Source organism: Hippocampus bargibanti, linkage group LG17 (assembly GCF_051943395.1).
Source record: "Hippocampus bargibanti isolate YZ-2025 linkage group LG17, ASM5194339v1, whole genome shotgun sequence".
Taxonomy (NCBI): Eukaryota; Metazoa; Chordata; class Actinopteri; order Syngnathiformes; family Syngnathidae; genus Hippocampus; species Hippocampus bargibanti.
The window spans coordinates 16,762,325-16,787,791 of record NC_142750.1 but is presented as its reverse complement, the minus strand read 5'-3'; the positions used below and the strand labels follow the sequence as shown (position 1 = coordinate 16,787,791).

At 40.7% G+C, this 25,467-nt stretch overlaps 1 protein-coding gene across 2 annotated transcripts; it reads right to left on the bottom strand.

The window, feature by feature from the left end:
• Nucleotides 1–25,292, bottom strand: gps1 (G protein pathway suppressor 1). 2 transcript variants are annotated; one of them, XM_089018457.1, is made up of 14 exons: nucleotides 25,113–25,289; nucleotides 23,435–23,527; nucleotides 11,303–11,484; nucleotides 10,978–11,142; nucleotides 10,717–10,852; nucleotides 10,550–10,627; nucleotides 10,162–10,222; nucleotides 9,971–10,056; nucleotides 5,757–5,851; nucleotides 5,578–5,683; nucleotides 5,369–5,449; nucleotides 2,633–2,770; nucleotides 2,429–2,563; nucleotides 1–376 (listed from the first exon to the last, which is right to left on the bottom strand). In XM_089018457.1, exons 1-14 carry the CDS (start codon nucleotides 25,143–25,145, stop codon nucleotides 302–304), a joined length of 1,464 nt encoding a protein of 487 aa, XP_088874583.1. In that variant the 5' UTR covers nucleotides 25,146–25,289; the 3' UTR covers nucleotides 1–301. The 2 variants fall into 2 exon arrangements, with proteins under 2 accessions (XP_088874583.1, XP_088874585.1); XM_089018459.1 differs by lacking the exon at nucleotides 2,633–2,770 and having other exon boundaries at nucleotides 25,113–25,292.
• Nucleotides 25,293–25,467: the final 175 nt, after the last annotated feature.

Below are 25,467 nucleotides of genomic sequence, written 5' to 3'. Positions count from 1 at the left end.
TTTTCCGGAAGGCATTTTATTTTAAAACATTGTTTCAGTTCATAAGTCCTCCATCAAGAGCAATTCAAAGGAACAGCTTAAGTGCTGAGTTTCCACCACGTTTTCTTCTAAACACACTTGCATATCATTTTGGACTTTTCCTTGCGACATGAAAAAAAAAACCAGAACGGTGAAGTCTTTAATTTGTGTAGTAAGATGTTCGGTCTTGTGCAACAAAAAAAACTAAGAGGAGGACTGAGTTGAATCAGATGCCTGATTTTAAAGAACAAGTGGACGATCCTTCGCTTCGGTCAGTGCTGAATCACATGTTGGTGGTCATTCTCGTTTGACTGTTGGCCGGTGTCAGTTCACCCTGACTGCCTTCTCTGGGAGGCGACTGTTGGAGGAGAGGACACAAGTGAAATATTACCATTTGGCTAACTTCATGTTATGCCGAAAAGTTTTAGTTCTTTCAGGGTGATACAAAATCACTGGCTGCAGAAGATATTGCTTGGCCAATCAGTGCAATAGGAATGTAGTTCCATTAGTTATTGGTTCCCAGTGCTGACATCGCCCGCTGACAGTTTGCGGTCCCGAGTGATGGAAACATCAGAAAAAAGGAACACGAGAAAATAGAGAAATACCAAGGGCTCAGAGAGGAGCTGGAGAGAGCCTGGAAGGTAAAGGTGACTGACAGTCGTGCCTGTCGTGGTCGGAGCACACACGGCAGTGACCACCAAACTAGACGAGTGGTTGCAACAGATCTCGGTCCAGAAAATCATAGTGCTGGGGACAGCACGGATATTGCACAGAACCCTCAAGCTTCCTGGCCTCTGGTAGATGACCCAAGCTAAAATGGGGGAAGGACACCACCCAAGGGGTAAGATGACAATTATTTTTACATACTTATTTCTTGAAATTGTATTTAGTTTTTCTCTGTTTTTAATAAATCAATTTTCAATTATCTTAAATTTCTATGCATCCATCCATTCATTCTCTGCCTCATATCTGGGGTCGGGTGGTGGGGGCAGCAACTTTAGTCGTGAAGTCCAGATTTCCCTCTCCCCGGCCACTTCTTCCAGCTCTTCCTGGTGGACACTGATGGGTCCTCAGGCCAGCTGGGTGACAAAGTCTTTCCAACATGCCCTGGGTCATCCCCGGGGTTTTCTGCCAGTGGGACATACCTGGAACACCTCACCATTGAGGCGTCCAGTCAGACGCTCGAGCCATCTCATCTGGCTCCACTCTATGTGGAGGAGGAGACACCCAACAGAGAAAACTCATTTCGGCCACTTCTATCCGGGATCGCCTTCTTTTGGTCATGACCCACAGCTCGTGACCATCGATGAGGGTTGGGACGTAGACCAACCGGTAAATTAAGCGCTTTGCCCTTTGACTCAGCTCCTTCTTCACCAGAGGGCACTCCACGCTTTTAGGTCTTCAGAGGTCATTTAGCTCTTATGGTCATTGGGAAAAAAATATTTTGAAACACCTTCCAAAATGTAAAACATTGATTGCACTGCTGTATTTGTAATTCAACAGCATGGCCAAAGGGGCCAAATGCAAATCAGTGGTTGTTAAAATTACTACATGGGGTGACACTAACAAGCACAATATCTTGCCAGAATTGAAACCTTCAGCTATCCTATTTTGATGTAAACCCTGTTTGTGGCTGCTATTTGCTATGACATTTGTGAAACATGTTTTCTTAGGTTTGAACGTTGATATGATATTATTGGCTTGTTTTGAGGTGCGATAACGATGCAATATTATTATAATAGAAGATATATCATTAAAATAATGTATATTTTTTGCCATTGCATTATTTGCAGCAAGCTGAGTGTGAGGGTGCATGGTTGTTTGTCTCTGTGTGTCCTGCGATTGGCTGGATTCCAATTCAGGGTGTCCCCGACCGAGTGCCCGAAGACGGCTGTGATAGGCTCCAGCACCCCCGCCACCCTAATGAGCATTAAGTGGTCTGGAAAACGGATGGATGCTTTTAGACTTGTGTGATCTTCTTATGATGCTCATAGAACAATGAAATTCTCACAGGCATGTCAGTCAAAGGTTTTCATGACGGTGACAGTTGGTTCTCAGACTCAAAAGATCGAGAGAAAGACCAAAGAGGAGGTTTATGGGTGTTATGAAAGAAGACATGAAGGTAGCTGGTGTGAGAGAAGCGGATGAACAAAACAGAGTTAAGTGGAGGACACTGGTTCGCTGTGGCGAAACCCTGAAGGCAAAATCAGAAAGGAAAAGAAGTTGTTTATCAGGAACACAATATTCTTCAATGGTTATTAATAGGAACTTGGCCAAGTCTAAGTACTGCTATGTACCACTAGAAGGGACCTGCATGACACACAAATGTACGATCCAAGTTTGTGATAACCAAAGACAGCAAGAACTTCACGACAATGCCAGTACAAATAAAATTGTAGTTTTCTTATACCTTGACATGTATCTGATTGCGAAGCACAGCAGCTCTAAGAATCATGGCTTTGGCTCGTCTTTGAAACTCTTTGCCCATATGGAGTGACTTCTCAAATGTTGTGCTTCTCTGGTCCACATCCCTCGCATACAGAATCTACAATGAACATGTTGAGACTCATCAAACTTTTAAGCATTTGATAAAAAAAGACCTGGATTTTAGCACCTTGCTATGAGAGTCAATGCGTGCATTAATGAGCCCCTCTAGGATAAGCTGGGTGAGCTCATCTTCGAGGGCCGCCACTGTAGTGTTGAAGGCCTGAGCCATCTTTGTCATGTCTGCTGACACGTATGGGCTGAAATACTGAAAATATAAGCACAAATATCATGAGAAAAATAATGCAGGGATGAAAGTGGACTGATATATATTGCAACGCTGTATGTGTGTCTATTTTAACAGACGTGTGTCATATGTGGCGCAGATCATGTCGCAATACGCGCTAATCGGAATAGCCTTGCGCTGGTTTCAACCCCATCATATGTGTTCAATAGCTGTATATTTGCTGTGTTCATGGTAAAGTAACTCCTAATTTTGGTTTGACACTAAACACCATCCGTTTGTATGGGATGGGTTCAGAGTCATTTTATGACTAGCAAAATCAAGAAATTGACACCCCAATATTAACTGCCTCGGGTTTAGTGTTTAAATTGAAATATTACGAATACATCAATCTAAAGCAGTAATATAATCCCAAATTATCCATTGTCCAGACATGGCGGCGCCGGACACAGCTATGATAGGTCCCTACTCTCAGGTTGGAGGGAGCAGAGGACCACTCCCTGTGGCCCCACTGATTGTTCCTACATTCCTGACTAACGACTGGCCTATTTGCCCCACTCCCACCGGTCTCACCTCATCAGCATTACGAATGTTGCCTAACCTGTTTTGCCTAAGCAGGCTATTGTATGAACTCCAAATTGAACCCACCCCTCCAGACCGGTTTATTGAAGGATTTTGTTGTTTTATAAGAATCGCTTCTTTTACCCCCCTTTCAAACCATCTATGTTCTTTCGCTAAGATTTTAACCTCATTGTCGTCAAATGAGTGGTTGCTAGCTTTTAGGTGCAAATGTACTGCCGATTGAGGCCCACTTGTATTATTAGAGGTTCAATTTGGATCGTTCATACAATAGCCTGCTTCGGCAAAACAGGTTAGGCAACATTCGTAATGCTGATGAGGTGATACCGGTGGGAGTGGGGCAAATAGGCCAGTCGTTAGTCAGGAATGTAGGAACAATCAGTGGGGCCACAGGGAGTGGTCCTCTGCTCCCTCCAACCTGAGAGTAGGGACCTACCATAGCTGTGTTTTAAGCAAGCAAGGTCTTATCTTTGTCCATGTGATCAGCAACAAACTTCAGTCAAGCCATAAGGTGCCGCTTTTGGAGCAAGGGCTTCCTCCTTCCATGCTAGCCTCTCAGTCCATGGCGATGCAAAACACTTGACTGTGGACACTGACACATGTGTTCCAGCAGCTTCTAATTAGAGGAAGATCTGTTTTTTGGTGATTCTTGGTTGACCCTCTTGACCAATTTTGTCTCAGCAGCAGGTGATAGCTTGCATTTTCTTCCTGATCGTTGCAGTGACATCACAGTGCCATGCATTTTATACTTACAAACAATTGTTTGCACTGTTGCTCTTGGGACCTGCAGCTGCTTTGAAATTGCTCCAAGTGACTGTCCTGACTTGTTCAAGTCACTTTTTCAGATCCATGCTGAGCTCCTTTGACTTCCGCACAGTCGAATTTGTGGGTGTTTGCATCCAATGAGCTCTAATTAAATGGCTTCAGAGAAGTCGCCAGCTATAGTCACTCATAATCGCTCACAAGAAGTTAAGATACCATGCTATGAAGCTCATTTCACTGACTTTCTAAGTCACCAAAATTGCTAATTTGTGTTGCTGTGTGTTTATTTTTGACCCAGACGATTTGATAACTTTTTCTGTTAACCCATAATTACATAATAAAAGAACCAAACTTCAAGAATGTTTTTGTGACAAAGTATCTGTTCCAATCACTCTATCAAAGAAATGTCAGACTTGTAGAAATAACTGGAAACTCAAGAGAGCCATGACATTATGTTCTTCACAAGTTTATGTAAAGTTTTGACCACAAAAAGCACATGTATGTAGCTGTGTGCACTCGTCGTTTCATTCTGCATATCCCAAGAAACTTGGACCATTAGATAACACAAATAGACTCAAACAGAGGATTCCCTCATTCTTCGTTAATGCTTACTGTATATCGATTGGCTCTTGTGCAAAATGGTGGTGTTTTTCTCCACGGGAAATGAAAAGCACCGTACAATTAAATGAAAATACACTTAAAGTTCAGAAAATACATTTTTATAAAGTAATTTGAGACTAAGAACCAAAATAGGGGTTTTGTAATAAAAAAATTGAAACATGTCTGCGATTGTATCAGAAAATACGAAAGAAATGTGAGAATAATTGTTTACTTTGCCAGCGTTACAGAAAGTAATTTGCTCTGACTTGGTAGTTTAACCCAAACAACTTGAATGCAAACAAATTAAATTTGTGGCTAGCAAAATATGATCTGTGGTACATTATTTTCAAAGGCCAGTTCCAATGCATTGCAAATACGTTTTTAATCACCTCATGCCATTTACATTAAATTTCAAATTCCCTAGCCAACATCATTGTCACGATCAATATCTGGAACACTGCAAGAAAAAAACTCGATGTACACATGTTGCAGCCATTTACCATTTTGAACAATAACTTGTCCCAGTAGTGTATTCAATTGAATATAGGTTGAAAATGATTTGCAAATCTTTGGAGGCCGTTTTTCTTGATGTTTTTAACACAATCTGCCAACCTTATCGGAATTGGGTGTGTTGATACTGTTTGTATATCCATTTCAATCATATTCAGTGCTTTGTGTTACCTGGATAAGAGCTCTGTTTCTAATTTGGCTGTACAGTGTCCGGACGTGGGGGGCCAAATACATGTCCAGCAGAAGATTATCCTGGACATAAAAACAATAAACATTCAAACAAAAATGATATTCCTATACAACATACATACATTCATCATTTAATAACTGATATATATAACTCCTTGCCATTAATAGCAGCCTGTGAGTCCTGCTCTTACCTTCATTTCATCCAGAAGCTTGAGACAAGACGCATATTTGGATTCATAGAACTTAAAGATGATGTCACGAATTTGAGGCTCTAATTCTAGAAATAACTTGAAAGAGCTTGGGGACAAAAAAAATTGTCATTGAAGCAGCTTCGATATCTTTTCCATTTGATCAAGAGTTAATCTGTTACCTGCTCGAGATGACGTTGCGTTGGAGCTCCTGTCTGTCAAACGTAGCCAGAGCACATAAACCACCATAAACAGCTACATTACTGGCTGACAAAAGCTGAAGAGAGATCCGTACATTACACAGTGAAAGATGACTCTGCCTTTTATTTATGTGCAAATACAATACAATATGGTTAGAACACTACAAGGTAATGTGCAAATTCTGTTGTACAACGGTCCAGAAATATGTCATCCATCTTCCACAAGAATCCGTCGCCATATCGTGCTTCATTTATCGTGGCTTCAGTACGTTTTTTTTCTGCCCACGGTACTGTATTTGGAAAAAAATATGCAGAATGACTCTGAGGTTTTGGATTGCCTGTTTGCATGATTTGTTCCCAGCGCAACATCGAAAAATGACAGCACAAGTGGGTTTATGCCACGAGCTGATTGGCTGTGCATCTTCGCAGCTCCTTCATTTGTGTCTTACCACTCTGTGGATTCTGATTGCTCGGCTTGTTCTCTCTGTCGCCAGTAATTTAAAGAACCTCTGTGGAATCACAGCAAGGCTGATGCCTCTGACGCTTGCTCTCAGCCTCCAATGAGTGACACGTTCAACAATTTGTGCCACATTAGTTATTAGTTTTTATTTTGCAAATAGTTTTAGGGTAAATCCTTGGTGTCTGCTTTTCGTGCCTTTTGTTTTGGAACCTTTTTTCTCCTAATTATCTTATTATAAATATTGGTGCAAATAAATTATTGCCTGTTATTTTTGTTAAAATTGAGTATAACACCCTTAGCGACCGAGAGTGATAATTTCTTCTTTTATGTAACCCTACGTAACCCTAGATCAGGGTTCGGCAACCCAAAATGTTGAGGGAGCCATATTGGACAAGAAAAAAAAACAAAAGAAAAACAAATGTGTCTGGAGCTGCAAAAAAATTAAAAGCCTTCTATAATAAGCCCTATGATGAGGGCAACATATGTTGTATGTATCTATTGTGGCTATATTAGCCTACCATCAAAATGACTAAGTTAACTACAAATACATAATGAATCAGAATCAGAATCATCTTTACTGCCAAGTATGTAGAACACACAAGGAATTTGTTTCCAGCAGAACACGGTGGACAAGTATCATCAGTATCATCTTACAGTTCCATTTGGGCTACTGTTCAGAGAGTTTACGGCTTGAGGGAAGAAGTTGTTTAAATGTCTGCTGGATTTGGTGCGCATGGATCGGTAGCGCCTGCCTGAGGGGAGTAACTGGAAAAGGTGGTGTGCATGGTGCGGAGAGTCCAGTAGGATGTTCCGCGCCCGAGTTTGGATTCTTGCAGTGTGCAAGTCCTCGAGAGTGGGTAGGGCGGTGCTAATGATTTTTTCCGCCGTCTCAGGATAGAGAGAATGAGCCTTCATGATTAAACGTTTATTTTTCCTGCAATGCATACTATAGAGAATGCCGCACAATGTGGCTACTCTGTAGCACGATGCCGCCTCAAGTTTAAATTTCATTGCAATATTAATTAATTATGTTTCAATGATTTAATGAAATTAAAGAAATGCAATAAAGAAATCAGATTTTGGTGTTTTTATTTTGAGGATTCGAAAAAACAACAACAAAATGGAACGTGCATAGCGTGTCCCTTATCTGTCAACAGAGAGCAATAAAACGCAGCCTGCCTTTACAAAAATAAAATGTCAGCCTTTTGAAAAGGTAAAGTATATAAAAGGTTAAGGAGATAAAATCAAATGGACGTTTGAACTTATTTATTTGATTCATTAGATGTCTGTGGAAATGTCAAGCAAGTCAGTGCAAGCAGTATCCTCTTCTCACGATGGCTAGAAACTATGGTGATGTGGAGTGTAACTTTTACGCCATACGTTAAGTTTCACATTGAGCACAATACGTTCAATTTATAGTTGCATTTAAACACAGCAGCATAAATAAATTCATCGAATGGTACATAGATCAACGGATATCTGTTATTATTAGGATGAAGCAGGAAGTTACGGATTATCTGTGAAGAAAAGAAATTATTTTTCATCCCTAATTACAACTATTTTAGTTGCATTATCCCAAAAGAAATGACTCATTTCACTATATGTGAACCAAACCTTAAAGGACAACCAACACCATTTTTTTGTTTGACATCAGAAAAACATTTTATAGCATCTAAAATACCCTAAACATGCAGGCTGATATTTTTAGTCAAATGAAAACACCAATAAAAATGACATAAAGTGTCCAAAAAACGACTTCAAAATGAAACCGGAAGTGGCGAGTTTCAGAAGGTCCCGCCCCCCTTACTTTCTTGTTACTCATCCAGTATGAATATGATTCAAATAGTTGTGAAGAGGAAAGCATAAATGTTTCCAATCAGTTAAAGGAGTCCTCCCATAACAATTCGAGCCGTCAATGGCATGTGGACTGAAATGTAGTGTCCCAGAAAATGTAAAAGATGGGGCCCAAGCTACGTTGGAAATGGGCTGATTTGTTTGCTGGGAAATTGTGTTAGCGAATATCAAATAGTAGTCTTGGTGCAACACACAATTCACCATTGCGTCATTTATGTGTTTTCCGGAGGCTTCAGTTGTCCTTTAAAGGACAACCGACACCGCCCGACAAGTTGCATTCATAATTTGTAAAATCACTTCAAATGACTTCTACTGACCGCATTTTACAAAGATTCCATCGCATATAGCTATATTTTACTTTTTAAAAGTCACGCTGAATATTCATGAAGTCTTGTTTTTGAGTTGATGTCGATGCCGGAAGTGACATCGCGGAGGCATACACATCGCATATTGGGTACTTTTTTTTCATCTGAAAACACCGTCTTGATCGGGAAATTAGAAGGAAAACTACATAAATAACGGGATGGTGAATCGTTGTGTGGCAGCCAATTGCGGTAACATGCATAAACAAGGTGTAAGTTTACACCAATTCCCAGCGGACAAACCAGCCATTTCCAACGGAGCAGAGCAGTAGAGCACCAGCAGAGGCGAACGAGGAGCTAACAGGAGTTAGCGAATTCCCGCTTGGATAACCGCTGTCATCCTCTCAGCCTGACAATGGGGAGAAAGTTGCTTCCAGTGGTGAAAGAGAGAAATCTCCATATTAGTGCAGCAAACCGATCAGACAAACATCCAGCTGCTGTTAGCTCGTAGCCATAGAGCACCAGCCAAAGGACAACGAGGAGCGAACCGGAGTTAGGATAACCGCTGTCATCCTCTCGTGTTGTTTGTGCTCCTCTCGAGGCTGATCATCCGGCTCGTAAATTATTTTGTTGAACGTACATAAGTAAAATGTAGCTCTTCCAAGCCAAAGCTGATTACATTCTTCAGAACGGGGACCAAGCTCTTTGGTGCAGCCAAAAGGACGCTTCAATGACAGTCAAACCTGGTATGTATCATTCTGATAGTCAGCCTTTTCTTTGAATCAAACACAAATGCTGTTCTTGACCGTGAGACGAAATTCTCGATTTGATGTGAATTGTGATTAACTACAATTTTGTTATTATGATCTCCATTGTATAAAAGGCCATTCATACGTAAGTTCGTAACTTTTCATCTTGAAAGTTTAAACTTTTTGCCTGCACAACCATTAATCAATCTGCATTGATGTTGACATCTTGTAGATTACTATTTGTTATTCATGTCCTTATATGGCAGATATTACCGATGTTGATGTGATATTGCTAATTCACTGAGCTTCATATATGCTTCATGTCGTGTCCTTCACCAGTTTCGTCGCTTGCATACACGGCTCGAACTGATACGAAAGGACTTCTTTAATCGATCGCAAACACTGATGCTTTCCTCTTCAGAACTATTTGAATCATATTCATAAATGGATGAGTAAGAAGAAAGGATCTTTTCCGAATCTGAACTCTCAGAAGCCATTGTTTTGATTCTGGAGCAAGGCAGTTTGTGAAGGAGTTTCCTGATGAGACGTCACGAACATGGTGGCGGCATATACGGAATCTCTCCAGTTTTGAGCTCATTAGTGGCAGTTTTGGGCAAATTAAGTCATTTTATTGGTGTTTTGCGTTTGACTAAAAATATCTGCCTGTGTATTTTAGATGCGATAAAACGTTTTTCTGATGTCAGTTAGGAAACAAAAAAAATTGTGTCGGTTGTCCTTTAAAACTATGTACGTACTATAGTGTGATTTTCAGAAATAGTGTAAAAACTGAGGGCTGTGTTTCAGGAGCAAACACATTCGGGCATGACTCACCTCTGGACAATCACAGTGGTCAAAGGAAGCCTGCAGGAAGCACTTAGCGGCTGGTTTGTATTTTCGCGAGGCCAATTCCGCCAGGCCTCAAATAAAGAAAAAGGAGACTCATTAAAATTTGGAACATCAAAAAATATAATCCCCCAACAACGATGTGAGGGAGAGAACATACCATTGTAATGTTTTCTTACCTGCTGCACATTTTAATTTGGTAAGAACTGCTTGATTCTGACTGTCTCGCTCTCCTCGTTGCTGCATGGAGAGAAAATAACACATTTGAAGTCCTAGGTTGCATCACCCTAGTTGTTAGTGTTAATAAACCAAATCCTAAAGTGAAAGGAAGTGTTCATCCAATCTTCCGACGATTGGCGAGTCAGTTCAATCATGTATTGCCATGTTACTTAAAGCTTGAAGGGATCATTGCCAAACTAGAGATTTGTTAAGACATTCTCACGCATCCTTGTTTCATTGAATCGTACATTTGCGCATTAATCCCTTGTAACGGCTCGTTAAAACAGGTATTAACAATTTGAGGCTAAATTTTAAAGTGACGTTCTGGTTGAGCACAGGGATGCTCACCTCTGCAATCTCTGGTGTGGATTCTGCCTTGTTGACATAGCTCAGCACATGGGACCAGTTCTGGAGATAAACACTAACCTGTGCGAACAAAGAAAACATCCACATATAGCAATTAATCACCTGACCAGTTTTCACAGTGAATGTTGTCATGTTGTGATGTGCTCTACCTTGATTACATTCAGACACATGTTAATGACATGTTTAGCACTGGTGCAGTAATCCCGAGCTCGGGAGTAGCACTTCAGAGCATTACTGAGGTCACCACAGTCCAAGTAATGATCCCCCAAGTCATCATGTCCTCTCCTAAAAAGGATTAGTATCATTTGACGGGCCGCATTTTCAAAAAAATGAAAAATAATGTACATGTCGAACAAAAACATTTAGAAACGTATTCAAAAATAAAAAAATGTATAATTGACTCATCGTACCGGATGCTCTCTTTAATTGAGTTCCCCTTGTAATTTTTTAGATCCGTGTCCAGTTTCTCCAATTTAAGCAGCGCTTTCTTCCTGGTGGACTCTGCCCACGCTGAATCCAAAGGAGGAGGGACAACCCCACTCTCGGGAGCTACTTCTGGTACACTCTGGACTTCCCTGAAGCAAAAAAGTGTCTCATTGACACAATTATGGCTTATGGCGTCATAGAAATACAGGAGCAAGATCATTCACAAATTCATGTGACACAACAACAGCACAATCATTTTAGACCAGGGAAAATAATTGGGATTTTTTTTAATTAAGAGCACTATAATACCGGGTGGCATCCGTAAGTTTGCGGTGGACCTCTTCATAACTGTCAACGTTGAAAGTCCTTTGTACAAAGGTCAGCGCCATTTTCAAGGCTTCCACTCGGAGTTGTGGGCAATGTTCTGCGATGAACTGGAGTCTCTCAATACGCATTAATCCACTGAAACTGGTCGCATATTGTTCCAGGTCCTACACAGAAAACATGGGAATTCATGCATTAATGACATAAATGACAGTCACTCCAATTAACACCCGAAGTCATTGATTCCAACTACGGGTACAAATATAGGTGCGAAATTATCACCAAGTCCAATTAATTAGTTACACCCTTTGATATGTACATTTTTTAATTGCTATAATCTTTTGTTTCTGTCAGCGGGTTGGCTTTTGATGTGTTGGTTTCCGTTCTATGGGTTGTTTAGGGTGGAGAAACAACTGTCAGTCACACCCTGAGGCGGACATTGATTGGCTGACATTATGTTGGGGCAGGTTTAGCAAAGCTGATAGGGTCCCATTGGAGTTGGGTGGGTATAGTAAGTAGCATTGAGCATGTGACACATCTCGGCACAATGAATGGAAAATTCAGAATCCAAAAACACTCTCACAACACAAATCTCAAATCAACAGTATTTTTAGAGCACTTTCAGAATCAGAATTACAATCATCTTTATTTCCAAGTATGTAGAACACACAAGGAATTTGTCACAGGTAGAACACGCTGCACTAGTATCATCATGAAAAAAATTGCAAAGACGCACTATACAGTTATATTTCGGTTACTGCTTAGAGCAGACATGGGCAAACGACGGCCCGCGGGCCACATACGGGTTTGGCTTTTTAATCCGGCCCGCCGAACTTGTCCAAATTATAGTAAAAACAGTGTCTGATAGTCTGAAAATGTTAGCGGACAAGTCAGACAACTCTGAAAAGTTGCCTGCCCGGCCATAAAGAAAGACGAGAAATCGCAAAAAAAAACCATTGTCGCAAAGTTTTTTTCTTAAATTAAGGCTGTACCTACCACAAACGCTACGTTGCTTAATTTACGGAAAATATCCGTGGCCGAAGGTTTTATTGCAGTTGTCTTTTGCCGTCTTTATGCACAATGCGTTGTTTGAGTTGCGTTGTCTCCTACGGGCTACTGAGCGCCTTTCATAACTCTCAAGTACACTTAACAGTCACGGTTTAATATAAATTTACTTTTTATAGCGACACAAATTTTGTTAGCTTCTTTTGAATCTTTCTCCTGGGGCTAAGGTTCTGTGCATCTACTTTGGAAAATGATATGCAAACGCACGACTTTGCTTCGGACTTTCCCAAGCGTTCTTGGGAAAGTCCGAAGCAGGAAGCAATCTTCTGATTGGCTGCTGTGCCGAGTATGCAAATTTCAACTGTAGGTAGCCTATGTTTGTGTGCTTGGCAACAATACACGTTTACTGTTTGCGCATGAAGGCGAGCGAGGGCGTACGTGGCGAGTTTGTCGAGTGCACGGTCAGGACAATCCATCCATGATTTTGTGGAGTTTAACACAAGTAGATATTATTGAGCTTGAGTATTTCGTTGTGTAACAATATGTATTGAATGTTGAATGTGATTCCTTTTTTCAATAAATGCTGATTTCTTTAACTTTCCACTTTCGATTGAAACTTATTAAAAACAGACGCAATCTTGATAAATCACAGTGCGTATGTTATTTTAATCTATTTACATTTCCTCCTCCCAGTATCTGCTAAATCGTATGTAAATGCCATATCTTGCATATTCCTTGAGACAAATTTATGAACCGATAAGGGCTTTTTTCACATTTGAAAGACTGTTAATAAATCAATCAAAAAACATCCCTTTCATCCCTTTGCTGATGTGAAATGTAAATTTCTCCACTGCGAGACTAATAAAGGCAAATCCAATCCAAATTGGGTTGTAGTGTTCTTACTGTGCTATGAGGTTTGCACACACTAGATTTAAAGGACAACCGACATCACTTTTTGTTTCCTAACTGACAACAGAAAAATGTTTTATAGCATCTAAAATACCCAAAACATGCAGTATGATATTTTTAGTCAAATGAAAAACACCAATAAAAATGACTTAAAAAAAAATCGAAACCGGAAGTGGCCAGTTTCAGAAGGTCCCGCCCCCTTGTTCGTGGTGTCACGCCAAGACGTCTTGCCTTGCTCGAGAATCAAAACAATGGCTTCAGATTCAGAGAAGATGCTTTCTTGTTACTCATCCAGTTATGAATATGATTGAAATAGTTCTGAAGAGGAAAGCATACATGTTTGCAATCGATTAAAGAATTTATTCCGTGTCATTTTGAGGCATCAGGGGGGGGGGGGTGTCGCACCCAAAAAAGGCAGAAGATGGCGACAATCTTCCGTGTGGGAATGGCTCAACATTTTTGTCACAACACACAAGGATTCACCATTGCGTTATCTATGTGTTTTCAGATAAAATAAAGTACCTAAAAGTAATAAGTAGAAATAAAGTACCGCAAAATACATTGCGTGATCAAAGGACTGCTACAGTGTGTCCTTTCTCGGTCAGGGGCGTTCCTTCAGTGAGGTGACGTGAGGACTCGTCACCAACTCAAAAACAAGTCTTCCGGAATATTCAGCGCAAGTCTTAAAACGTAAAATATAGCTATATGCGGTGGAATCTTTGTAAAATACACTCAATAGAAGTCATTTGAAGCGATTTGACAAATTATGGACACAACTTGTCCGGAGACGTCGGTTGTCCTTTAATGCTTTAGTATATCCGGCCCAAACATTCCCTCCAAATGCTCCTGGCCCGGCCCCTCCGTCAAATTTTAGAACCCATTGTGGCCCGCGAGTCAAAAAGTTTGCCCACCCCTGCTTTAGAGATTTAATGGCTTGGGGGAAGAAGCTGTTTAATTGTCTGCTGGATTCAGTGCGCATGGATCGGTTGCGCCTGCCTGAGGGGAGTAGCTGGAAAAGATGCTGGGCAGGGTGCGGAGGGTCCTGTAGGATTTTCCGCGCCCTTGTTTCGATTCTTGCAGTGTGCAAGTCCTCGAAAGTGGGAAGGGCGGTACCAATTATTTTTTTCCGCCGTCCTAACTGTTCGTTGAAAAAAAGAAATTGCATAAAATCGAAAAATACGCTGCCCCTCACTACCAAAGCTGTGCACGGGGATAGCCGTTAGCCGTGCATGGCTTGCCTAGTTTAGTCTGCTCGCCGTCAGATATGTCGTGAAAGAGTCATACCAGCGGCGGGACCACGACATACATTGTTTGTGTTTTTCGATGATCTCCTTCTTCTGCTCGATTGTAATTTTATTTTGTCCTCTTCAGCTTAACACTAGTGTAGCATATTTCCCCTTCAGGGGGAGGGGCAAATGTAGCATATGCCACACTGCCACATGACATTGCAGCAGTGTCATAAAGCAGGGTTGTTGACGGCACTAAGTTGATAATGACACAGTTGTAAATAAAGACCTTTGACAGGCAAGTCGTCTCCTCTCGTTCATCTGAAGTATTCTGTGGTGGGGTCTTCTTCGGTCCCATAATAGTAAAAGTAGTCCATTCGATAACAAACGACGGGGTGACGAAAAGTAGCCCGCCAGCCACCGTGATCTCCTTCTTCTGCTCGATCAGAATTTTCTTGAATGTCTTCCTAGGCTTAACACTACCCTGTGGTGGGGTCTCTTTCGGTCCCGTAATAGCCATCGTGGCGCTCCGTGTGGTTTGGTTCGTAGGCCGAAAAATAGTTCGAATGCCAATGCCTGTCTGTCCATATATATATATTGTGATATCATGAGAGGCTAGCTCTCAGCGGGACAGGACAAGAAGTGCAATGGACGACAGGTTTGGATACAAACAAAAGGTTTTAATCAAGGGTTCCAGGGGGAGTTCACAAGCAACAAAGGTTTGAATAGTGTCTCTTCCAATACTCATCAAAATAAAGTCTCTTCTGATACTTAAATTCAAATAAAGTCTCTTCTGATACTTAAATCCAAATAAAGTCTCTTCTGAGGTAAAACTGAAGACGGAGTTCTTTTCCAAGAGTCTCTAGGCCTCACCCCTCTTGACGTCCTCCTCATGTAGCCTAGCCACCTTAGCTAGGTTCAAATCCAGTGTCCAGTCGTGTGGTCCCAACTGGCAATGAGTTCCACGCAGCAATCAACTTCTTCAGAGAGCACAGCAATCGAGCTTGTCTTTCCCCAAGCTCCACACTCAGAGGCTCTCTGCCTTAAGAGCCTTGCTTGCCAATCAAGCCCTGATCAGCTGCAGGTGTGTGGTTTTAATTGCTGCCTTCCACCAGATGGGGCCAAGACTCTCTCTGGGTGGAGCCATCTTAGGGGGATGTATTTTCCCTCCAGGACACAGCCTCTCGTGACATCACAATATATACATATAAGTCTCGTTATATCGATATTCTCGGGAGTTAGAAAAAATGTCGATATATCCGTCCTGCACCGAACTGCGCCAAAAAAGGGCATCCAAGCGCCATATAAGAAACGGAGCTGGCCATATGAGCTCGCCATTTTGTGCCTTTTTTTTTTGTGTGAGAGATGTTCCCCCAATGTTGCCTCAAAATGGCACATATAATTCTGTAATCTATTGCAAACATGTATGCTTTCCTTTTCAAAATTACAGTGTATTTGAATCATATTCATAACTGGATGTGTAACAAGAAAGCATATTATCCGAATCTGAAGCCATTGTTTGGATTCACAAGCAATGCAAGAAGTCTTGGCGTGAAGTCATTTTTATTGGTGTTTTGCATTAGAATAAAAAGTGACATCGGTTGTCCTTTAATACACAGTATGGAATGTACGGTAATTTTCAAAATCATCACGCTTCAGCAGACAAAACAAGAAACATTGTTGCAAAAAACGATTGCATTCATATATAGTGCAATGGGCATGTACATAACACAACAGGGAAACTGCAACGCTTACATCTTACTGTATTATGTATGGAATTTAAAAATGTCATCAATCTTCTTCTGCTTCCCATTTTTACCTTTTAACACAAACACTTCAATCTCGTCTGCTACACACGAGCTAGCGTCTGAAACTGAAAATGGCTCTGCTACACGGGAGCTGGTCACGTAACAAACTCACGTGACCAAGTCGACCAATGGCGCGACCGATGCCGTGTATCGATATAAACATAGCAAAATGGCCGGCGGGAGATGAAAAAGAGCGCCGTAGTAACCGGATTATCGTAAAAACCACGAATCGTACTAAACGGAACTAATTATACATAAAAAGACTAGAAATGTGCACGGGAAATGAAAATAGTGTCGTAATAAGCAGTATTATCAATATAAACGATATCGAGACTTTACTGTACATACATACACACACACACACACACACACACACACACACACACACACACACACACACACACACACACACACACACACACACACATACATACATACTGTGATGTCACGAGAGGCTGGGTTCTGGAGGGCAAATACATCCCCCTAAAATGGCTTCGCCCAGAGAGCGTTTTGGCCCCGTCTGGTGGAAGGCAGCAATTCAAACATCACACCTGCAGCTGATCACGGCTTGATTGGCAGGCAAGGCTTTTAAGGCGGAGAGCCCCTGAGTGTGGGCCCCGGGGGAGACAAGCTCTGTTGCTGTGCTCTGTGCAGAAATTGATTGCCGCGTGGAACTCATTGCCAGTTGGAACCACACGACAGGACACTGGATTCGGACCTTGCTAAAGGTGGCTAGGCTACATGAGGAGGACATCAAGAGGGGTGAGGCCTAGAAACGCTTGGAAAAGAACTCCGTCTTCAGTTTCACCTCAGAAGAGACTTTATTATGATTTAAATATTGAAAGAGACACTATTCTTGCCTTTGTTACTTGTGAATTCCCCCCTGAAACCCTTTATTAAAACCTTTGTTGCGCTGCTTGTCCTGTCCTCATGACATTACAATACATACATACACACACACACACACACACACACACACACACATATACATATATATATATATATATATATATATATATATATATATATATATATATATATATATATATATATATATACAGTAAAGTCTCGTTATATCGATATCGGATATATCGATAGTCCCGGTTATATCGATACTATTTCTATGCACGCACGGAGAAAATTACATGCAAACAGGGTCGGATATATCGATAGTCCCGGTTATATCGATATTTTTTCGGACTCCCTTGAATATCGATATAACGAGACTTTACTGTATATACAGTAAAGTCTCGTTATATCGATATCGGATATATCGATAGTCCCGGTTATCTCGATACTATTTCTATGCACGCACGGAGAAAATTACATGCAAACAGGGTCGGATATATCGATAGTCCCGGTTATATCGATATTTTTGTGGACTCCCTTGAATATCGATATAACAAGACTTTACTGTATATATATATATATATATATATATATATATATATATATATATATATATATATATATATATATATATACACATATATATACACATATACATACATATATATATATATATATATACATATATATGATGGGCAGGTTTGGACTCCAGATGAGGAACGCTGAAGGACAGATGATGGTTGACTTTGCTAAGAGAATGGAAATGGCTATTGTGAATACTTTCTTTCAGAAGAGACAGGAACATAGGGTGACCTATAAGAGTGGAGGCAGAAGTACACAGGTAGACTACATTTTGTGTCAACGACGCCATCTAAAGGAAATCAGTGACTGCAAAGTAGTGGTTGGTGAGAGTGTAGCCAGACAGCATAGGTTGGTGGTGTGTAGGATGACGCTGGCAGTGAGGAAGATGAAGAAACCAAAGGCTGAAGTGAGGACAAAATGGTGGAAGTTGAAAAAGGAAGAGTGTTGCATGACATTTAGGAAGGAGGTAAAACAAGCACTGGGTGGGCAAGAGGTCCTTCCAGATGACTAGCAAACTACAGCGAACATAATCAGAGACACGTCGGAAAGTACTTGGTGTATCGAGTGGAAGAAAGGTAAATAAGGAGACTTGGTTGTGGAATGGGGAGGTGCAGGAGTGTATACAGAGAAAGAGGTTAGCAAAGAAGAAGTGGGACAGTGAGAGGACGGACGAGAGTAGACAGCAGTACAAGGAGATGCAGCGCACGGTTAAAGTAAAGGTGGCAAAGGCCAAACAAGAGGCCTATGCTGACTTGTATGCTCGGCTGGACAGCAAGGAAGGTGAGACTGATCTTTACAGGCCGGCCAGACAGAGAGACAAAGATGGTAAGGACCTGCAGCAGGTTCGGGTGATTAAGGATAGAGATGGCAATGCATTAACAGGTGCCAGTAGTGTGATGGGAAGATGGAAAGAGTACTTTGAAGAATTAATGAATGAGGACAATGAGAAGGAACAAAGAGTCGAAGAAGTGACTGTTGTGGACCAAGACGTAGCAAGCATTAGCAAGGATGATGTGAGGAGGGCGCTGAAGAGAATGAAGGGGGGAAAGGCACTTGGGCCTGATGATTTGCCAATCGAGGTATGGAAGTGTCTTGGAGAGGTGGCGGTGGTGTTCCTGACTGGGTTATTCAACAAGATCTTAGATGGTGAACAAATGTTTGAAGATGGAGAAGAAGTGTACTCGTGCCCATTTTTAAGAACAAAGGAGATGTGCAGAGTTGTACTAACTACAGAGGAATAAAGTTGATGAGCAATGCAATGAAACTCTGGGAAAGAGTAGTTGAAGCTAGACTAAGAGCAGAAGTGAACATTTGTGAGCAGCGGTATGGCTTCATGCAAAAAAAAAAAAATAAAAAAAAAAGAGTACGACAGATGCAGTGTTTGCTTTAAGAATGCTGATAGAGAAGTACAGAGAAGGTCAGAAGGAGAAACTAGAGATGTGGAGATATGCCCTGGAAAGGAGAGGAATGAAGATCAGTCGCAGCAAGACGGAATATATGTGCGTGAATGAGAGGGATCCAAGTGCAAGAGTGATGCTACAGGGGGAAGAGTTAAAGAAGGTGGAGGATTTTAAGTACTTGGGGTCAACTGTCAAGAGCAATGGAGAGTGTGGAAAAGAGGTGATGAAGCGTGTCCAGGCAGGCTGGAGCGGCTGGAGAAAAATGTCAGGTGTGATGTGTGATAGAAGGGTTTCAGCTAGGATGAAAGGAAAAGTGCATAAAACAGTGGTGAGACCAGCCATGATGTTTGGACTGGAGACAGTGCCACTAAAGAAAAGACAGGAAGCAGAGCTGGAGGTAGCAGAGCTGAAGATGTTGAGGTTTTCTTTGGGAGTGACCAGGTTGGATAGGATCCGGAATGAGTACATTAGAGGGACAACTCATGTTAGAGGCTTTGCAGCGAAAGTCAGAGAGGCCAAACTGAGATGGTTTGGACATGTCCAGAGGAGAGAGAGTGACTATATAGGGAGGATGCTAAGCCTTGAACTGCCAGGCAGGAGACCGAGAAAGACCAAAGAGGAGGTTTATGGATGTGGTCAAAGCGGACAGGTAGCTGTTTTGAGAGAAGAGGATGCACAAAACCGGGATAGATGGAGGACATTGATTTGCTGTGGCGTTTTTTTGTTGTAAATGTTTGAAGATTTACATGCTACTTCATCTAGAACTGCTTCATGTAACAAAGAGGGTACAGAAAGTGTTTAACCCTTTACGGACGATTGGGCCAAATTCGGTAAGATAATTGCTTATAGATCGAAAAAAAATGAAAGGTAGCAGTTCAAGTGCCGATTGGAACTGATGAAGCACAAGTTACATGTCCCTTTAAAACAGGTTATGTACAGCTTTGCCTTTAAGAGCGTCAGTGACATCATCTCCTTCTTGTGCAACACAATGTGCGCTCCTCGATCTTCAAAGCTCCTTCTATTTTTCGTCATGGATCAAATATAGCTCACTTTCCTTTCACTCCCATATTAATAACATTACTCGGTCTGCTTATTTCCACCTCCGTAATATTAACCGTCTCCGTCCCTCGCTCACCCCTCACTCCGCTGCTATCCTTATCCACAGTCTTGTCACCTCCCGCATCGATTATTGCAATGCACTTCTCTTCGGTGTCAATCAGAAATTTATCCATAAACTCCAACTCGTCCAAAATTCTTCAGCCCGGATCATCACCAAAACCCCCTCCTTTCACCACATCACCCCTGTACTCCAGCAACTCCACTGGCTACCGGTTAAACATCGTATCGAATTCAAAATACTTCTGTTTACTTTCAAAGCCATCCATAACCTTGCTCCTCCCTATCTTTCTGACCTGCTTCAAATCTCTGTTCCCTCTCGGTCCCTCAGATCCTCATCCTCCCTTCACCTCTATGTGCCCTCTGCCCATCTCACCACGATGGGATGCAGAGCTTTCAGCCGCTCTGCTCCCAAACTCTGGAATTTATTTACCAAGAAATATTAAAAATAAGTAGTGTCCCGAATTTGGAACATTCGGCGTGCTAACGCTATTTTCATGATGATATTGTTGATCCTGACTTGGTACCCGATGCGAATAATTGTAAGTGAATGGTGCGTTTTACACTAATAGCTGTACCTCATAGCTTTGCATTCTCAATATAATTATTGAAACGGAGGTCCATATGTTTTTTTGGTATCTCCTAAACAGAAATTAGAAAACTTAAACATTTTCATCATAATGTCTGGTACAATTTTAACACTTCCTATTTCCAAAAGACCGTGAAACATGGTAGGAGCAGGTATAACACTTACAAGTTTCAGTGAAAAACAATGACAGGAAAAGCTAAAAGTTTTTTTCGGGCAAATCAAAGACAGCAGAATTACTTCTGAAGGCCTTGAGGACATTAGATTGGCATGTCAACTAAAATCATCTGAGAGAAAGAATTTGTAATCAGAAAATGTAGAAATGTTTGTTTTGAAGAACGTAATAGGTTGCATTTGCACTTGTCCCATGTAAGGTTTTGTTGCCACCTAGTGGACAAAATAGTCCCTACTACCGTATGTGCATTTCACATTCTCAAATACAGTACGGTGACAGGAAGATAAAGCATCTGAAAGGATTGAAGTTCTGTTTGTGATGTAATGTAAGGAAAGAGATGCCCATTTCACGGTAAGATCAGAGCATTGACATCAAATGGTCGGTATAGTTATTTCTTTTTTGAATGTTGCTGTGCCCATATGTTTTTTTCTAAAATACCCATATACTGTATGTCTTTCCAGATCCTGATGAGAATGACCATGACCATGTTGATGAAGACATTTTGGCATCGGACACAGTCGCCACTGTTGCATTGATGAACTTCCATCACTATTCAAATATTTTCAAAGGATTTTCGATGAAAAAATGATGGATATTATTGTTGAACAGCCGAAATTCTATGCAATGCAAAATGACATCTATAAGCCCCTGTGTCTCGCCAAAGAAGAGCTTGAGAAGTGGCTGGGATTGATATATTGTTTCTCAATCTCAAAATGACCAAACACTCGGATGCATTGGGCTTGAAAGCTATCACCACTAACTGATTATGCTGCAGAATGTACTGTATGTCAAGGGATCGCTTCGAAATTATAAAAAGGAACTTGCATATAGCAGACAACACAAAACAAGGAACTCGGAAGCCCAAATTATGATCCCTTGAACAAAGTAAGGCCAATGATAAAAGTTTCAAGAATTACCCAAATCACAGCGTTTGTCAATTGATGAACAAATTGTACTCTACGAAGGTAGATTTACACTCAAGCAGTGTCTACCAAATAAACCAATGAACTGGGGGTTCAAGTTGTTTGTGCTGGCAGATTATAATGGCTACATGTATGCATTCCATATACAGGAACGATAGATCCAGTCAGTGACTCCAAGGTTCCCGATCTGAAAGTGACCTCAAATGTTGTGCTCTATTTGGCTCAAAACATCCAACCAGGAAAGAATCATCGATTGTATTTTGATAATTGGTTTACATCTATCCCCTTACTCTAACATTTGGCAACAAGAAAAATCTGGTGTTGTGGCACAGTGAGGCTCAATCGATTGTTCAGCTGAACCGCAGCTAAAAGACATTGAGGTTCTTTTCCCGCCGATGATACAGTATTCGGTTTGACACCATAGCTCATGTTCCATATGTTGCAAAGAACCGCAGCACGTGCAAGCATGGCACGTGCAAGCATGGCACATGCTCGGTGAAAACTAATATTTACTGTAAAAAATGCAATGTAAATCTTTGTTTGAATCATCACAAGAACTGCTTTGCATTATTCCATGGTTATTAGCTAGTTTTCTTTATCTGTAAAGGAACTATGTATTTTTATGTAAACATTTTATGTAAATATTTTATGTAAATTATGTATGTATTTTATGTAAATATTTTATGTATTTTATTATTTTAATAAAAAGATGTCATATGGGTAAAAGTCTAGTCTTTGAAGTTGCACTTGACATATGTTCCAAAATAGGCACCCACTCAATATAGGTCTTTCATGACGATTGTGCCAAATTAGGCACATTATCAAATCTAAATTGGAAAATAATAAAAAAGGAAGCTACTAGTATGTTATTATATCCATCAGTGACCATAAAAACTGAACAGATTTTTTTTTCTAATGAGAAAATAATTCAGGCTGTAAAGGGTTAAGAATGAATGACTCTCTGTGTCTTTGTGTTGTCATATTGTCTTTGTGCTGTCATATTATTTGTTATTTAGTTTGTTTTTGTTCTTTTGACTTCAAGACGGAGCCACACGAGTGGCTGCCTTTCCAGGAGCTCATGTATTTTGTTTTTCTACTTTCATTCCTTTCATCACTTTGCTGCTGTGAAATGTAAATTTCTCCACTGTGAGACTAATAAAGGCAAATCCAATCCAAATTTATTTTACTTTGAATTTCCTTTTGTATTACTTAGTGTCAAAGCAAAATATATTTTGAATGTTTAATATAGTGTAAAAATTAGACAATATCACATCATTAATTAGTTGAGATTAAGGTGGTGGTCTTTACATTTCTTAATTTGTTGTTTTAAGTTAAACTTTTGAAGACAGCATATTTGAGTGAGGTGGTTGTCATGCAATGACAATGGCCTTAAGTAACAATTTTAATATGGATTTTTCATCACTGGGAATTGAAGGTTGTGAGGAATTTATGCATGGAAATGTGTATTATTTCACCAACTAGTCCTTGAACACATTAATTGATAATTGATAACTAAAATACAGTGTTTTGACAAGTACCAGTGTTGGGTTCTCCACAATGTAGTTGATGTCTGGAGCATTCTGCTGGTCTTCCTGGGGATCTGCATCAATCTGCATCGGTTCTACAGCCCCCTATAAGGAATGACACAAAGCACTTTGGCAATTACTGATTGGTTTGATAATGTCAGTAAAGTGCATTGATTTTTTTTCTTTTTTTCTGTAAATTGTCCAAAATGGCAGCTATAATTTAGCTTTTTTTGGGCTAGGCCTGTGCTTTTTTATATTTATATACAGATATGTATATATCTTTATCTATCGAGATCTATTGTCTTCAAATGGTGAATATCGTTTTGCTTTGTTTGAATGTTACTGTACCGATGACCATTTTCTGTGTGGGAGCCTTAACTGAGCATCTTCATCGTTATTAAGTTCATAGAGTTCCTTTTTCTGTAGCCACAAGGGGACATAAGCCTGTGTCTTCTTGTGCCTGCCCCAAGCCCGGATAAATACAGAGGGTTGTGTCAGGAAGGGCATCCGACGTAAAAGCTTTGCCAAAACATGTGAATCAAACCTCTGAAGGAGGACACTGATTCGCTGTGGCGACCCCTCTAAGGGAAACGACAAAAGGAAAAAAAGACTGTTTTTTAAAATAATCACTTTTATTAATATTGTGTTATTTTACGTTAATGGCAGATTGTGTACTTTTGTAAGGTAATACAAAAAGCAAAACAAGAAATTTATTTAATGCAACAATTTAAAATTAAATATGAATTACTGAGTCACTTCACAGGTTGCCGTGCAACCTATACTTCTCACAGGTTTTTCCTCTTGTGTGACTTTTACAATGATGATCCAACTATGACGTAAATCACCCAACATAACATTTTTATTCATCCAATCTATGTACAGGTAGCAATATTAAGGGAAAATGAAGCTGTGAAAATGGACTTGAAAACAGGATTCCTGTAAATTGTACACAGGTAGGACTTGTTGGCCCCAAATCCTTTAAGGTTCGAAATGTCAACAATTATGGCTTTGTATAATTGGGATGTTGATAAATCAGGTAAAACAAAATCGAATTAGTAGAAACACACTCGCCGGAGTGGGTCAATCTGTTGAAGTTAACATGTCAATGCTGGTTATCATTAGCAACAATCCACAAATGTAAACAAGAGCTTCCTCCGTCAATGCAACGTGGGGTCAGAGACGCCCATTACGTTGAAATATAAAAAGTTGTGTACGAGTCAGCTATTTTCACCGTTTTTGGGGTTATTCAAACCTAAAATTCGACATTGTCCGTCAATGTTGCTAGCCATCGGAGGCCTTGTTTAAGATAACTGTTTCAAACGTAATTTAAAACCCCTTTGTTTGAAATTATAAGAGAATATTATTAAATGATATTTTTCAATAGTCGTGTGTGAGCAGCATTTTTATGTGGTTAAATCAAGCGAACTGAGCCCTTTACATTGAGATGCCTTGTTCGGAGTACTTCGTGAAATGGCGAAAGGCACATTTAAATTTATTTCGAACCAAAAACGTAAAGATGTGCGAGCTGACTAAATTGTTGCTGGAATGACGTTTGTCGGTGATTTTCAATTGTTGGTCAGATCCATAGCTTAGCATAGCAAGCTAATTCGTTACTCTGGAGTCTGGAGGTTTCGTGCAGTTAGCCGATGGCATGTGTACAGTATTTCGATGAAAACATCGACACGCTTACCTGAAAGTTAAAAACCTGCACAGGCAAAGGCATATTGAGTTTGTATGACTGTTATGGGCAGAAAAGTCCAGCAGCAGTGCGATTGTGGATGTTCCTCTTTCGATCCGGATGGAATATTGTAGTGAGGTGTCGTTCGCGAACGAGCCGGTTCATAGAGCCGGATCTCTGAAGAGAACGAAGAGAGCCAGTTTCTAACAAGGAGACGGAAATGGGAGCCGACTATTTTGGCCTATATTCCCCGCCCCCAGTCTTCGGTTAAAGCCGCACGTGATTGGTCGATATCCGTGGTCAACGAGGGAGGGGAGAATTGCAGACACACGCAGCAGTGAGGAGAAGTGGTGAGGGGGAACGTTTG